The sequence below is a fragment of the Engystomops pustulosus genome, unplaced genomic scaffold (genome assembly GCF_040894005.1).
Source record: "Engystomops pustulosus unplaced genomic scaffold, aEngPut4.maternal MAT_SCAFFOLD_675, whole genome shotgun sequence".
NCBI lineage: Eukaryota > Metazoa > Chordata > Amphibia > Anura > Leptodactylidae > Engystomops > Engystomops pustulosus.
In genome coordinates, this window is record NW_027285554.1 from 7,034 (window position 1) to 25,220 (window position 18,187).

Below are 18,187 nucleotides of genomic sequence, written 5' to 3' on the forward strand. Positions count from 1 at the left end.
CACTATCTGTTCACTAGAGCATGCTCACCACCATCTGTTCCCCACAGCATGCTCACCACTATCTGTTCACCACAGCATGCTCACCACTATCTGTTCACTAGAGCATGCTCACCACTATCTGTTCCCCACAGCATGCTCACCACTACCTGTTCACCACAGCATGCTCACCACTATCTGTTCACTAGAGCATGCTCACCACTATCTGTTCCCCAAAGCATGCTCACCACTATCTGTTCCCCACAGCATGCTCACCACTATCTGTTCCCCACAGCATGCTCACCACTATCTGTTCCCCACAGCATGCGCACCACTATGTGCTCACCACAGCACGCTCACCACTATCTGTTCCCTAGAGCATTCTCACCACTATCTGTTCCCCACAGCATGCTCACCACTATGTGCTCACCACAGCATGCTCACCACTATCTGTTCACTAGAGCATGCTCATCACTATCTATTCACTAGAGCATTCTCACCACAACCTGTTCACCACAGCATGCTCACCACTATCTGTTCACTAGAGCATGCTCACCACTATCTGTTCACTAGAGCATGCTCACCACTATCTGTTCACTAGAACATGCTCACCACTTTCTGTTCACTAGAACATGCTCACCACTACCTGTTCACTAGAGCATGCTCACCACTATCTGTTCACTAGAGCATGCTCACCACTATCTGTTCACTAGAGCATGCTCATCACTATCTATTCACTAGAGCATGCTCACCACAACCTGTTCACTAGAACATGCTCACCACTATCTGTTCACTAGAGCATGCTCACCACTATCTGTTCACTAGAGCATGCTCACCACTATCTGTCCTCCAAAGCATGCTCACCACTATCTGTTCACTAGAGCATTCTCACCACTATCTGTTCAATAGAGCATGCTCTCCACTATCTGTTCACTAGAGCATGCTCACCACTATCTGTTCCCCACAGCATGCTCACCACTATCTGTTCACTAGAGCACGCTCACCACTATCTGTTCACTAGAACATGCTCACCACTATCTGTTCACTAGAACATGCTCACCACTATCTGTTCACTAGAACATGCTCACCACTATCTGTTCACTAGAGCATGCTCACCACTATCTGTTCACCACAGCATGCTCACCACTATCTGTTCACTAGAGCATGTTCACCACTATCTATTCACTAGAGCATTCTCACCACTATGTGCTCACCACAGCATGCTCACCACTATCTGTTCACCACAGCATGCTCACCACTATCTGTTCCCCACAGCATGCTCACCACTATCTGTTCACCACAGCATGCTCACCACTATCTGTTCACTAGAGCATGTTCACCACTATCTATTCACTAGAGCATTCTCACCACTATGTGCTCACCACAGCATGCTCACCACTATCTGTTCACCACAGCATGCTCACCACTATCTGTTCCCCACAGCATGCTCACCACTATGTGCTCACCACAGCATGCTCACCACTATCTGTTCACTAGAGCATTCTCACCACTATCTGTTCCCCACAGTATGCTCATCACTATCTGTTCACTAGAGCATGCTCACCACTATCTGTTCCCCAAAGCATGCTCACCACTATCTGTTCACTAGAGCATTCTCACCACTATCTGTTCACTAGAGCATGCTCCCCACTATCTGTTCACTAGAGCATGCTAACCACTATCTGTTTCACACAGCATGCTCACCACTATCTGTTCACTAGAGCATGCTCACCACTATCTGTTCCCTACAGCATGCTCTCCACTATTGGTTTACCAGAGCATGCTCACCACTATCTGTTCACTAGAGCATGCTCACCACTATCTGTTCACTAGAGCATGCTCACCACTATCTGTACCACACAGCATGCTCACCACTGCCTGTTCACTAGAGCATGCTCACCACTACCTGTTCACCACAGCATGCTCACCACTATCTGTTCACTAGAGCATGCTCACCACTATCTGTTCACTAGAGCATGCTCACCACTATCTGTTCACTAGAGCATGCTCACCACTATCTGTTCACTAGAGCATGCTCACCACTATCTGTTTACCAGAGCATGCTCACCACTATGTGCTCACCACAGCATGCTCACCACTATCTGTTCACCAGAGAATGCTCACCACTATCTGTTCACTAGAGCATGCTCACCACTATCTGTTCACCAGAGAATGCTCACCACTATCTGTTCACTAGAGCATGCTCACCACTATCTGTTCCCCACAGCATGCTCACCACTATCTGTTCACTAGAGCATGCTCACCACTATCTGTTCACCACAGCATGCTCACCACTATCTGTACCACACAGCATGCTCACCACTACCTGTTCACTAGAGCATTCTCACCACTATCTGTTCACTAGAGCATTCTCACCACTATCTGTTCACTAGAGCATGCTCTCCACTATCTGTTCACTAGAGCATGCTAACCACTATCTGTTTCACACAGCATGCTCACCACTATCTGTTCACTAGAGCATGCTCACCACTATCTGTTCCCTACAGCATGCTCTCCACTATTGGTTTACCAGAGCATGCTCACCACTATCTGTTCACTAGAGCATGCTCACCACTATCTGTACCACACAGCATGCTCACCACTGCCTGTTCACTAGAGCATGCTCACCACTACCTGTTCACCACAGCATGCTCACCACTATCTGTTCACTAGAGCATGCTCACCACTATCTGTTCACTAGAGCATGCTCACCACTATCTGTTCACTAGAGCATGCTCACCACTATCTGTTCACTAGAGCATGCTCACCACTATCTGTTTACCAGAGCATGCTCACCACTATGTGCTCACCACAGCATGCTCACCACTATCTGTTCACCAGAGAATGCTCACCACTATCTGTTCACTAGAGCATGCTCACCACTATCTGTTCACCAGAGAATGCTCACCACTATCTGTTCACTAGAGCATGCTCACCACTATCTGTTCACTAGAGCATGCTCACCACTATCTGTTCACTAGAGCATGCTCACCACTATCTGTTTCACACAGCATGCTCACCACTATCTGTTCCCCACAGCATGCTCACCACTACCTGTTCACCACAGCATGCTCACCACTATCTGTACCACACAGCATGCTCACCACTACCTGTTCACTAGAGCATGCTCACCACTATCTGTTCACTAGAGCATGCTCACCACTATCTGTTCCCCACAGCATGCTCACCACTATCTGTTCACTAGAGCATGCTCACCACTATCTGTTCACCACAGCATGCTCACCACTATCTGTACCACACAGCATGCTCACCACTACCTGTTCACTAGAGCATTCTCACCACTATCTGTTCACTAGAGCATTCTCACCACTATCTGTTCACTAGAGCATTCTCACCACTATCTGTTCACTAGAGCATGCTCACCACTATCTGTTCACTAGAGCATGCTCACCACTATCTGTTCACCACAGCATGCTCACCACTATCTGTTCACCACAGCATGCTCACCACTATCTGTACCACACAGCATGCTCACCACTACCTGTTCACTAGAGCATGCTCACCACTACCTGTTCACTAGAGCATTCTCACCACTATCTGTTCACTAGAGCATTCTCACCACTATCTGTTCACCACAGCATGCTCACCACTATCTGTTCACTAGAGCATGCTCACCACTATCTGTTCTCCACAGCATGCTCACCACTACCTGTTCACTAGAGCATGCTCACCACTACCTGTTCACTAGAGCATTCTCACCACTATCTGTTCACTAGAGCATTCTCACCACTATCTGTTCACCACAGCATGCTCACCACTATCTGTTCACTAGAGCATGCTCACCACTATCTGTTCTCCACAGCATGCTCACCACTACCTGTTCACTAGAGCATGCTCACCACTACCTGTTCACTAGAGCATGCTCACCACTATCTGTACCACACAGCATGCTCACCACTACCTGTTCACCAGAGCATGCTCACCACTATCTGTTCTCCACAGCATGCTCACCACTATCTGTTCACTAGAGCATGCTCACCACTATCTGTTCTCCACAGCATACAGCAAGCACTACTGTATCTTTACCATATTTATTCCCTCCATATAATCCCAGCACGTGTTCATTATTCTCCATCATTGTGTCTCCTTTCTAGCAGAAAAAGAAGATTCTGAAGTCTCATCTTAGAATTTCGAGAGGAAGAACATTAAAACCTTCCATTTTACCAACGTAGCCTCGAAATATCCGACCGGCAGATGGGAGTCTGATCTCTACTATCGTTTCCATCTTGGAAATTTGTCTCTGGAAATGTTCCTCAACCTCTTCACAGTCGTATAAATCCTGGAAGCCATTGCCTCGCCTTGTCTTGTAAAGTGCTCCCCTGAATCCCCATCTGCCGCCATCTTCCTTCCCACGTCAGGAGTATAAATAAATGATAAGGTGTTTTCATTGTTTCTTTGTTCCTGGTGATGGCGCCGCGTGTTTTTCGCCTGCAGTTTTTCTACGACAGACAAATGACTTTTTGTGATGGAGCGACTTCTTGTCCCTGGGAGAGGTGCAATTAGCCACTTGCTGTTAGTTACAGATCTATTTCTTCCTCTGATGAAGTGCAGCCCCATCTGTTCGCCTATTGTGCCCGCGCCGCTCATAACCGCAGAATGTCAACCAGAAAGTCGCGATCACTTCACAGAGTTACCCTGTGGGGTAATGGGATGTAGTAGGGCACCAGTCTCCGAGAGTTATGTCGGGGTGTCCAGGATGCCACCGTAGCCAACCCTGTGGGGTAATGGGACGTAGTAGGGCACCGGTCTCCGAGAGTTACGTCGTGGTGGCCAGGATGCCACCATAGCCAACCCTGTGGGGTAATGGGACGTAGTAGACCACCGGTCTCCGAGAGTTATGTCGGGGTGTCCAGGATGCCACCGTAGCCAACCCTGTGGGGTAATGGGACGTAGTAGGGCACCGGTCTCCGAGAGTTACGTCGTGGTGGCCAGGATGCCACCATAGCCAACCCTGTGGGGTAATGGGACGTAGTAGACCACCGGTCCCCGAGAGTTATGTCGGGGTGTCCAGGATGCCACCGTAGCCAACCCTGTGGGGTAATGGGACGTAGTAGACCACCGGTCTCCGAGAGTTACATCGGGGTTGCCAGGATGCCCCCATAGTCAACCCTGTGGGGTAATGGGATGTAGTAGGGCACCGGTCTCCGAGAGTTACGTCGCTGTGGCCAGGATGCCACCATAGTCAACCCTGTGGGGTAATGGGACGTAGTAGACCACCGGTCTACGAGAGTTATGTCGGGGTGTCCAGGATGCCACCGTAGCCAACCCTGTGGGGTAATGGGACGGAGTAGACCACCGGTCTCCGAGAGTTATGTCGGGGTGTCCAGGATGCCACCGTAGCCAGCCCTGTGGGGTAATGGGATGTAGTAGGGCACCGGTCTCCGAGAGTTACGTCGGGGTGGCCAGGATGCCCCCATAGCCAGCCCTGTGGGGTAATGGGACGTAGCAGACCACCGGTCTCCGAGAGTTATGTCGGGGTGGCCAGGATGCCACCGCAGCCAACCCTGTGGGGTATTTGGACGTAGAAGGGCACCGGTCTCCAAGAGTTACGTCGGAGTAGCCAGGATGCCGCCATAGCCAACCCTGTGGGGTAATGGGACGTAGTAGGGCACCGGTCTCCGATGCTGTGAAGTAATAGAGTCCAAATTGGGCAACAGGGACACCACCGATGTACAGTGACCCCGAATAGGGACGTAATATCCACGTATAGATTCCATGTCCGGAAAAGTCTTCATGTGGAAATTAAAGTCCTGTGAAAGTGAAATGGAAGATGCTATAAATCTGTAACATTTTGGTAGATTTTTAAATAGATGCTGAAAAAAATGACGGTAAATTTTGAAGTAGATGTTGAAAAAATTTTGGTAAATTTTCACTTCAATAATTTCATAATTATGGCTATGGTGAAATGGCAAACCATTCGACCTACCTCTAAAGGTTCTTGACCCTACTCTCTGACAAGGCATCATTCCGCCCTGGGGTCATGCGCAAGCACCAGAAAAGGACCTCTTTAAGATGCTAAAAATTTTCTATATTTTTTACAATTTTTTAAATAGATGTTGAAAAAGATTTGGTAAATTTTCACTTCTCAATAATTTGATAAGTTTTATGCTAGAAATAGAAAAAAAATTTGGTTAATTGGCTAAGGTGAACTGGAAAACCATTCAGGTCTATCTCTAAAGGTCCTTGACCCTACTTTCCGACATTGCATCAATCCGCCCTGGGATCATGCGCATGCGCCAGAAAAGGATCTCTTTAAGATGCTATAAATTTGTAATATTTTGGTACATTTTTAAATAGATCTTGAAAAAAAAATTTTCTCAATAATTTGTAAGATTTCTGCTCAAAACAGGCATAATTTAGTGGCTATGGTGAACTGGAAAACCATGCGCCAGAAAAGGATCTCTTTAAGATGCTATAAATTTGTAATATTTTGGTAAATTTTTAAATAGATGTTGAAAAAAAATTGGAAATAATAATAATTCCTTTACTTATATAGCGCACACAGATTACGCAGCGCAGCACAGAGCTTGTCCAATCAGTCCCTGTCCCCATGGGGCACACAATCGGGGGACCCAGAGGAAACCCACACAAACACGGAGAGAACATACAAACTCTTTGCAGATGTTGACTTGGATGGGACTTGAACCCAGGACCCCAGCGCCACAAGGCTATAGTACTAACCACCGAGCCACCATGCTGCAAGGCTGTAGTGCTAACCACTGAGCCACCATGCTGCAAGGCTGTAGTGCTAACCACTGAGCCACCATGATGCAAGGCTGTAGTGCTAACCACTGAGCCACCATGCTGCAAGGCTGTAGTGCTAACCACTGAGTCACCATGATAAATTTTTGCTTCTCAATAATTTGATAAGTTTTCTGCTCGAAATGGAAAAAAATCTTGGTAAAGTAACTATAGTGAACTGGAAAACCATCCAGATCTACCTCTAAACGTTCTTGACCATACTTTGCGTCAATCCGCCCTGGGGTCATGTGTGTGCCACAAAAAAGGACTTCATATAGACATAAAGGGATAGATGTCACCTTACCATAGAATCAGGTTTTGGCGCTGGGACCATATCTATGGCGCTGAGGTTCTGGAGGCCTCCGAAATTCCCAAGTTTTTCGTATTTCCGCCACTTCGCCCGCCGGTTCTGAAACCAAATCTTGAAAAAAGAACAAAAATACTTATATAAAATTTTCGGGAAAATAATGTCTTTGTGGTAGATTATTGGATTATTATCCCAGATTTTTCATTAATATATGAGCGCTATGAATATTTGCTGTGGCGCTCGGCGCGGCTTCCTCACATCCGTCCATAAAAGTCAATGATTAATCCGTCCTTGTCTAAGAACTTTTTCGTCTGCCTGAGCTTTCGATATGAGATTTTAATTTATTGCCATAATAATTTGTCTTTCGTGAAGCCCTCGAGTCTCTATGACTTTCCTATGAAGTTTCTGGGGCCATAGACAATACTTGAAGGACGACTCTGACCGCCTGTGCGACAGGGTCACCTTATAAATTGTGGGCCCTAAGTCAGGACCAGGGATGGATGGAACTGAGTTTTACACTTTCATTCCTATACAAAAATGTGGACCTCACTACACAAGACCACAGGGTCTCCTAGTAGTCTCCGGTCATCTGGCATAGAGTAGTCAGAGACAGTCTGAGGTCGGGGCAGTACAAGCCATAGGTCAGGGCAGGCAGCAGTCTAAGGTGTCTAAGGTACCTGCCAGGGGTCAGGGCAGACAGATAAAGAACAGAGTCAGTTCAGACCGAGGTCAGGGCAGACAGACAAAATCCAAAATACAAGCCATAGGTCGGGGCAGGCAGCAGTCTAAGGTGTCTAAGGTACCTGCCAGTGGCCCGAAAGATAAAGATCAGAGTCAGGTCAGACCAAGGTCATGACCTCAAGAGAGTCCAGAATCAGAATCACAACATGGATGTCAGAAATAGCAGACATAGTATACCGTCTCAGGGAACACAATGCTCAGGCACCTCCCCGGGATGGGGGGGGGGGGGGGGAGTTGTCTTTTATGACAAGCGGGTAAACTGATTGGCAGGGGATGAAGACAGATCAATTACTCTGGATGGAGGCAGACCACAATATGAGGGCGGATGGAGTGGGACAGGAGGCTACAATATGAGGGAGGAGGGAGGCCACAATATGAGGGAGGATGGAGGAGGACAGGAGGCTACAATATGAGGGAGGAGGGAGGCCACAATATGAGGGAGGATGGAGGAGGACAGGAGGCTACAATATGAGGGAGGAGGGAGGCCACAATATGAGGGAGGATGGAGGAAGACAGGAGGCCACAATATGAGGGAGGATGGAGGAGGACAGGAGGCCACAATATGAGGGAGGATGGAGGAGGGAGGCCACAATATGAGGGAGGATGGAGGACAGGAGGCCACAATATGAGGGAGGATGGAGGAGGGAGGCCACAATATGAGGGAGGATGGAGGAGGGAGGCCACAATATGAGGGAGGAGGGAGGCCACAATATGACGGAGGATGGAGGAGGACAGGAGGCCACACAATGAGGGAGGAGGACAGAGGCCACAATATGAGGGAGGAGGGAGGCCACAATATGATGGACGATGAAGTAGAACAGAAGGAGTAGGACTACAGAAAGTATTATATATATAAGTGAAGGGGAGATAAATTAAAATGGAGGAACAAATGTAAAGGGAGGATAAAGAGGGGGTATTATATGTTACTGAGTTGCATCAGGGGATATTATGAGTCCTTAGGGGGTTGGCTACAGGAAGAGGCCTTATTCTATGTGGGGGCTGTAAAAGACAATATCATAATATGTTCGGGTGTGGGGCAAGTGGTGGGGCTATGGGTGTGGTTTATAAAAAAGGGAGGGGCTTTTTGTCCCACTTTCTCTTGTATGACCTTTGGACCTAATAGTCGCCAGTCAGAGGAGCCTGGAGCAGAGCACCAGACAGGGGTGTAGTAGAAGCAGGTTTCCTATGGGCTCTGTGGGGGCCCATAGGTCCCTCTGAGAGCAGTGTTAAGTATAGCACAAGGTAGGTGGGGCCCACTGCATTTAGCCCCACCTTCCCAAGAAACAAATCCCAGCGGTACCTGGACCCGTGTCTCGGGGAGCTTGATCTTAGCCGCCAGCTTGTCTCTCGTCTGAACGTCAGGGTAGTGCGTCACATGGAAGATCCTCTCAAGCTCCTGTAGCTGCTCCGTCGTGAACGTGGTTCTGATCCGTCTCTTGTTCTTTCGCTCACCTACAAGCAGCACAGAGTATTTACAGCGCGGAGAACATTCACTTAGTGGCAGACAGTGAATCCCCACTGTATGATAGGGAGGAGAGAGCTGCATGTAGAAGAACGTAAGCATTAGGAACGCAGTGTGGGTGAGGTTAAGGGTAGCGGCACAGCAGCACAGAGTATTTCAGCTCTGGTAATTATGGCTAAAGCAGTGCAGGGGTGAGACTAGAAGGGGGTGTCACATGTAGAGAGGACCTTTTACTTAAGTAACTGAACCAGCATAAATACAGCATTTCATGTATTTGGGTGCAATACACATTTCAGCCTGAAGGCGTCACTGTGAGAATTAGTGTGTACAGAGAGATGTGCACAGAGACGCCTACTGGTAGGAGGATGCAAGTACAGGACTTACCCCGAGGACTGACTGACATAGAATCACTCATCTCATCATCCTGCTGTGACACAGAAGAGGATAAACTTTCACACTGACTATCACATCCCGAACTATCCTGAGAGATCATATCCAAACCTGTAGGAAATATTATAGTAATTACATTCTTGTACATAGGGGGCAGTATTATAGTAGTTATATTCCTGTACATAGGGGGTAGTATTATAGTAGTTATATTCTTGTACATAGGGGGAAGTATTATAGTAGTTATATTCCTGTACATAGAAGGCAGTATTATAGTAGTTATATTCCTGTACATAGGGGCAGTATTATAGTAGTTATATTCCTGTACATAGGGGGCAGTATTATAGTAGTTATATTCTTGTACATAGGGGGCAGTATTATAGTAGTTATATTCTTGTACATAGGGGACAGTATTATAGTAGTTATATTCCTGTACATAGGGGGCAGTATTATAGTAGTTATATTCTTGTACATAGGGGACAGTATTATAGTAGTTATATTCCTGTACATAGGGGGCAGTATTATAGTAGTTATATTCCTGTACATAGGGGGCAGTATTATAGTAGTTATATTCTTGTACATAGTGGGCAGTATTATAGTAGTTATATTCTTGTACATAGGGGGCAGTATTATAGTAGTTATATTCTTGTACATAGGGGGCAGTATTATAGTAGTTATATTCTTGTACATAGGGGGCAGTATTATAGTAGTTATATTCCTGTACATAGGGGCAGTATTATAGTAGTTATATTCTTGTACATAGGGGGCAGTATTATAGTAGTTATATTCTTGTACATAGGGGGCAGTATTATAGTAGTTAGATTCTTGTACATAGGGGGCAGTATTATAGTAGTTATATTCCTGTACATAGGAGGCAGTATTATAGTAGTTATATTCTTGTACATAGGGGGCAGTATTATAGTAGTTATATTCCTTTACATAGGGGGCAGTATTATAGTAGTTATATTCCTGTACATAGGGGGCAGTATTATAGTAGTTATATTCCTGTACATAGGGGGCAGTATTATAGTAGTTATATTCTTGTACATAGGGGGCAGTATTATAGTAGTTATATACCTGTACATAGGGGACAGTATTATAGTAATTATATTCTTGTACATAGGGGGCAGTATTATAGTAGTTATATTCCTGTACATAGGAGGCAGTATTATAGTAGTTATATTCTTGTACATAGGGGGCAGTATTATAGTAGTTATATTCTTGTACATAGGGGGCAGTATTATAGTAGTTATATTCTTGTACATAGGGGGCAGTATTATAGTAGTTATATTCCTGTACATAGGGGCAGTATTATAGTAGTTATATTCTTGTACATAGGGGGCAGTATTATAGTAGTTATATTCTTGTACATAGGGGGCAGTATTATAGTAGTTATATTCTTGTACATAGGGGGCAGTATTATAGTAGTTATATTCTTGTACATAGGGGGCAGTATTGTAGTAGTTATATTCCTGTACATAGGGGCAGTATTATAGTAGTTATATTCTTGTACATAGGGGGCAGTATTATAGTAGTTATATTCTTGTACATAGGGGGCAGTATTATAGTAGTTATATTCTTGTACATAGGGGGCAGTATTATAGTAGTTATATTCTGTACATAGGGGGCAGTATTATAGTAGTTATATTCCTGTACATAGGGGCAGTATTATAGTAGTTATATTCCTGTACATAGGGGGCAGTATTATAGTAGTTATATTCTTGTACATAGGGGGCAGTATTATAGTAGTTATATTCTTGTACATAGGGGGCAGTATTATAGTAGTTATATTCTTGTACATAGGGGGCAGTATTATAGTAGTTATATTCTTGTACATAGGGGGCAGTATTATAGTAGTTATATTCTTGTACATAGGGGGCAGTATTATAGTAGTTATATTCTTGTACATAGGGGCAGTATTATAGTAGTTATATTCTTGTACATAGGGGGCAGTATTATAGTAGTTATAGTCTTGTACATAGGGGGCGGTATTATAGTAGTTATATTCTTGTACATAGGGGGCAGTATTATAGTAGTTATATTCTTGTACATAGGGGGCAGTATTATAGTAGTTATATTCTTGTACATAGGGGGCAGTATTATAGTAGTTATATTCCTGTACATAGGGGGCAGTATTATAGTAGTTATATTCCTGTACATAGGGGGCAGTATTATAGTAGTTATATTCTTGTACATAGGGGGCAGTATTATAGTAGTTATATTCCTGTACATAGGGGCAGTATTATAGTAGTTATATTCCTGTACATAGGGGGCAGTATTATAGTAGTTATATTCCTGTACATAGGGGGCAGTATTATAGTAGTTATATTCCTGTACATAGGGGTCAGTATTATAATAGTTATATTCTTGTACATAGGGGGCAGTATTATAGTAGTTATATTCCTGTACATAGGGGGCAGTATTATAGTAGTTATATTCTTGTACATAGGGGGCAGTATTATAGTAGTTATATCCCTGTACATAGGGGGCAGTATTATAGTAGTTATATTCCTGTACATAGGGGCAGTATTATAGTAGTTATATTCCTGTACATAGGGGGCAGTATTATAGTAGTTATATTCCTGTACATAGGGGCAGTATTATAGTAGTTATATTCTTGTACATAGGGGGCAGTATTATAGTAGTTATATTCTTGTACATAGTAATGAGATATGATGAAGTGCAGGGATATTGTCGCTCTGTACGGGTTGGGTACTAGGAGTAGCAGTAACGTATGTGCGGTATAATAGACAGTAGACTTTGTATTTCCGTCACATCAGTCTCTTGTACGTATTCATATAATGATAAATCTGCGGATCTTGGCGCGGTGGGTGAGGAGCGCAGACAGTCATAACTCAGCGGCCGGCGCTCAGTGTTCTGCTGAAGTCGCTCATCGTGGAAATGTAAGAGTTTAATAGAAGTCATTAATTCCCCAGATTCTTCTCTTTTGCTACTTGACAAAATTGCCGGTAAAATTTTTTTTGAGAACTGGTGGAAATGTATCGGCTGTTCCCGCGCTATGATTGGCTGAAGAGTCTGCTATTGCTTCTCATTTCCAGTCAAGAGGTTCTGATCCGTGAATAGAATTCCGGATCTGCAGTGGATACTGACACACATGGGAGAAACCATTGCAAAAAAAGAGGGGAGTAAGGGGATATGTGAGTATAGATGTATATTCCTATAATGTTAACCCATACAGTTGTCTGCAGTATAAAATACCGCCCTATACACACTAAAAAAACCTGTAATGAAAATAGCAGAAAATGAATCATTGAATAAGACGGGATAAAGATTACGCAGATGGAACTTAATGAGCGTCCCGCCAAACGAAAATGCGAATGTGAAGTTCACCCTCCGGTGCCGGAAAATGGATTCCGCTAAAACACTGAGGCAGACATTACCACGAGGGTACAACATCTCCTGAAATCCTCTGTGCTGCTCTGGTTGTGACCGGCTTTTGGTTTCTTATCCCCCTCCGCACATCATTTTGTCCTTAAATACTTTGTGCTGCTGGGAGATCCAGCTCCATATACTATATTACTCTTTGTCTCATATATCCATGCATTCTAACTGTGCACTATATGGTGGGGTGTATATGGCAGTATTACATTAGGGGAGTGTACTATATGTAAGTTCTATATAACAGTATTATATTAGGGGTGTGCACTATATGTTTGGCTATATATGGCAGTATTATTTTGGGGTTGTGCACTGTATGTAAGCTCTATATGACAGTATTATATTAGGGGTGTGCACTATATGGCGGTTGTATATGGCAGTATTATATTAGGGGAGTGCACTATATGGGGGCTGTATATGGCAGTATTATATTAGGGGAGTGCACTATATGGGGGCTGTATATGGCAGTATTATATTAGGGGAGTGCACTATATGGGGGCTGTATATGGCAGTATTATATTAGGGGAGTGCACTATATGAGGGCTGTATATGGCAGTATTATATTAGGGGAGTGCACTATATGGGGGCTGTATATGGCAGTATTATATTAGGGGAGTGCACTATATGGGGGCTGTATATGGCAGTATTATATTAGGGGAGTGCACTATATGGGGGCTGTATATGGCAGTATTATATTAGGGGAGTGCACTATATGGGGGCTGTATATGGCAGTATTATATTAGGGGAGTGCACTATATGGGGGCTGTATATGGCAGTATTATATTAGGGGAGTGCACTATATGGGGGCTGTATATGGCAGTATTATATTAGGGGAATGTACTATATGGGGGCTGTATATGGCAGTATTATATTAGGGGAATGTACTATATGGGGGCTGTGTATGGCAGTATTATATTAGGGGTGTGCACTATATGACCTCTTAAGGGAGCATAAATTAGATACTGTATAGTATAGTGACAACATTTATCTTGCCGCTATATAGCGGTATTACATGCCTTAAAACTTTACAAAAAAAACTTGACTTTTTTTGGTTAGACCCATTGCAAAAAGTAACTGTGAGGCTAATAAAGATTTCGGAGCCACCATCGCCTTCCTCTCACGAACGGCAACAAAACTAGTCAGCGGCTCCTTAGACTGATGTAGCAGAGCTGGCTTTGTCGTGTTGGTCGTGGGTAGCGGAGGAAGGTGTCATATACATAACATACACTTACCAATAGGTGACCTCGAGGTTGAGTATTCAGGACCCTTCCTAAGGTCCTTGGAAGCAGAGCATGGCTTCTTCAAGATCTCCTCTATGGAATAAGATAGGTAAGGTTTCGGGGAGGCACGATCCATGGCGTTAAAAGTAAGTGAACCCCTGTTGTGTACAGGGTCTTCAGGACCCCCACTAATCAGATCCACAGCAGAAGCTCAACCTCCAGAGGCTGCAGCTAAAGGCAACGCGTAAACCTCGGCGCTATCTCCCCAGACGTAGTCCAACCGCAACGTAACCAACGTCAATGCGCGGCTCCGACAGGCGACATCTTCTCTGTTATAGGGAGACGCCCGAGTTATCCAGAAGAGCCACAAAAGTGACTCACAAGGTCACAGAGCTGCTGAGTCCCATTGAGATATAATGTCACAGTTCTCACTTTTTAGCTGTCTTAAAGGCGTTACATATTACTCCAAACAGATATCTGGTCTCTATTGTCCTCTGTTATCAGCCCTTCTTCTGTCTGTCTCTCCCTCTGTCACCTACGGGCTCTGCTACAATCCTGTAGACAATCTCCACCTTATTTGTGCAGCGCTCCATCATTACTACAGACAGAGATTACTCAGTAACCAGAATACATGGGACCGGCCCTTTAACCCTTTCTGTGTCGGTCATATTGGTATAAGAACCAAGAACCTCTATATTATTATCAGACCTCAGACCAGACCTCTATATTATTATCAGACCCCAAACCAGACCTCTATATTATTATCAGACCCCAGACCTCTATATTATTATCAGACCCCAGACCTCTATATTATTATCAGACCCCAGACCAGACCTCTATATTATTATCAGACCCCAGACCTCTATATTATTATCAGACCCCAGACCAGACCTCTATATTATTATCAGACCCCAGACCAGACCTCTATATTATTACCAGACCCCAGACCAGACCTCTATATTATTATCAGACCCCAGACCAGACCTCTATATTATTATCAGACCCCAGACCAGACCTCTATATTATCATCAGACCCCAGACCAGACCTCTATATTATTATCAGACCCCAGACCAGACCTCTATATTATTATCAGACCCCAGACCAGACCTCTATATTATTATCAGACCCCAAACCAGACCTCTATATTATTATCAGACCCCAGACCAGACCTCTATATTATTATCAGACCCCAGACCAGACCTCTATATTATTATCAGACCCCAGACCAGACCTCTATATTATTATCAGACCCCAGACCAGACCTCTATATTATTATCAGACCCCAGACCAGACCTCTATATTATTATCAGACCCCAGACCAGACCTCTATATTATTATCAGACCCCAGACCAGACCTCTATATTATTATCAGACCCCAGACCAGACCTCTATATTATCATCAGACCCCAGACCAGACCTCTATATTATTATCTGACCCCAGACCAGACCTCTATATTATTATCAGACCCCAGACCAGACCTCTATATTATTATCAGACCCCAGACCTCTATATTATTATCAGACCCCAGACCACACCTCTATATTATTATCAGACCCCAGACCAGACCTCTATATTATTATCAGACCCCAGACCTCTATATTATTATCAGATCCCAGACCAGACCTCTATATTATTATCAGACCCCAGACCAGACCCCTATATTATTATTAGACCCCAGACCAGACCTCTATATTATTATCAGACCCCAGACCTCTATATTATTATCAGACCCCAGACCAGACCTCTATATTATTATCAGACCCCAGACCAGACATCTGTATTATTATCAGACCCCAGACCAGACCTCTATATTATTATCAGACCCCAGACCAGACCTCTATATTATTATCAGACCCCAGACCAGACCTCTATATTATTATCAGACCCTAGACCAGACCTCTATATTATTATCAGACCCCAGACCAGACCTCTATATTATCATCAGACCCCAGACCAGACCTCTATATTATTATCAGACCCCAGACCAGACCTCTATATTATTATCAGACCCCAGACCAGACCTCTATATTATTATCAGACCCCAGACCCGACCTCTATATTATTATCAGACCCCAAACCAGACCTCTATATTATTAGCAGACCCCAGACCAGACCTCTATATTATTATCAGACCCCAGACCAGACCTCTATATTATTATCAGACCCCAGACCAGACCCCTATATTATTATCAGACCCCAGACCAGACCTCTATATTATTATCAGACCCCAGACCAGACCCCTATATTATTATCAGACCCCAGACCAGACCTCTATATTATTATCAGACCCCAGACCAGACCTCTATATTATTATCAGACCCCAGACCAGACCTCTATATTATTATCAGACCCCAGACCAGACCTCTATATTATTATCAGACCCCAGACCAGACCTCTATATTATTATCAGACCCCAGACCAGACCTCTATATTATTATCAGACCTCAGACCTCTATATTATTATCAGACCCCAGACCAGACCTCTATATTATTATCAGACCCCAGACCATACCTCTATATTATTATCAGACCCCAGACCAGACCTCTATATTATTATCAGACCCCAGACCAGACCTCTATATTATTATCAGACCCCAGACCAGACCTCTATATTATTATCAGACCCCAGACCAGACCTCTATATTATTATCAGACCCCAGACCAGACCTCTATATTATTATCAGACCCCAGACCAGACCCCTATATTATTATTAGACCCCAGACCAGACCTCTATATTATTATCAGACCCCAGACCAGACCTCTATATTATTATCAGACCCCAGACCAGACCTCTATATTATTATCAGACCCCAGACCCGACCTCTATATTATTATCAGACCCCAAACCAGACCTCTATATTATTAGCAGACCCCAGACCAGACCTCTATATTATTATCAGACCCCAGACCAGACCTCTATATTATTATCAGACCCCAGACCAGACCCCTATATTATTATCAGACCCCAGACCAGATCTCTATATTATTATCAGACCCCAGACCAGACCCCTATATTATTATCAGACCCCAGACCAGACCTCTATATTATTATCAGACCCCAGACCAGACCTCTATATTATTATCAGACCCCAGACCAGACCTCTATATTATTATCAGACCCCAGACCAGACCTCTATATTATTATCAGACCCCAGACCAGACCTCTATATTATTATCAGACCCCAGACCAGACCTCTATATTATTATCAGACCTCAGACCTCTATATTATTATCAGACCCCAGACCAGACCTCTATATTATTATCAGACCCCAGACCATACCTCTATATTATTATCAGACCCCAGACCAGACCTCTATATTATTATCAGACCCCAGACCAGACCTCTATATTATTATCAGACCCCAGACCAGACCTCTATATTATTATCAGACCCCAGACCAGACCTCTATATTATTATCAGACCCCAGACCAGACCTCTATATTATTATCAGACCCCAGACCAGACCCCTATATTATTATTAGACCCCAGACCAGACCTCTATATTATTATCAGACCCCAGACCAGACCTCTATATTATTATCAGACCCCAGACCTCTATATTATTATAAGACCCCAGACCAGACCTCTATATTATTATTAGACCCCAGACCAGACCTCTATATTATTATCAGACCCCAGACCAGACCTCTATATTATTATCAGACCCCAGACCAGACCTCTATATTATTATCAGACCCCAGACCAGACCTCTATATTATTATCAGACCCCAGACCTCTATATTATTATCAGACCCCAGACCAGACCTCTATATTATTATCAGACCCCAGACCAGACCTCTATATTATTATCAGACCCCAGACCAGACCTCTATATTATTATCAGACCCCAGACCAGACCTCTATATTATTATCAGACCCCAGACCAGACCTCTATATTATTATCAGACCCCAGACCAGACCTCTATAT

General features: G+C 44.2%; 1 protein-coding gene across 1 annotated transcript; it reads right to left on the reverse strand.

The window, feature by feature from the left end:
• Positions 1-5,535: 5,535 nt before the first annotated feature.
• On the reverse strand, positions 5,536-14,741 carry LOC140112259 (intestine-specific homeobox-like). Its single transcript, XM_072132446.1, has 5 exons — positions 14,267-14,741; positions 9,633-9,749; positions 9,087-9,238; positions 7,043-7,159; positions 5,536-5,747 (listed from the first exon to the last, which is right to left on the reverse strand). Exons 1-5 carry the CDS (start codon positions 14,388-14,390, stop codon positions 5,544-5,546), a joined length of 714 nt encoding a protein of 237 aa, XP_071988547.1. The 5' UTR covers positions 14,391-14,741; the 3' UTR covers positions 5,536-5,543.
• Positions 14,742-18,187: the final 3,446 nt, after the last annotated feature.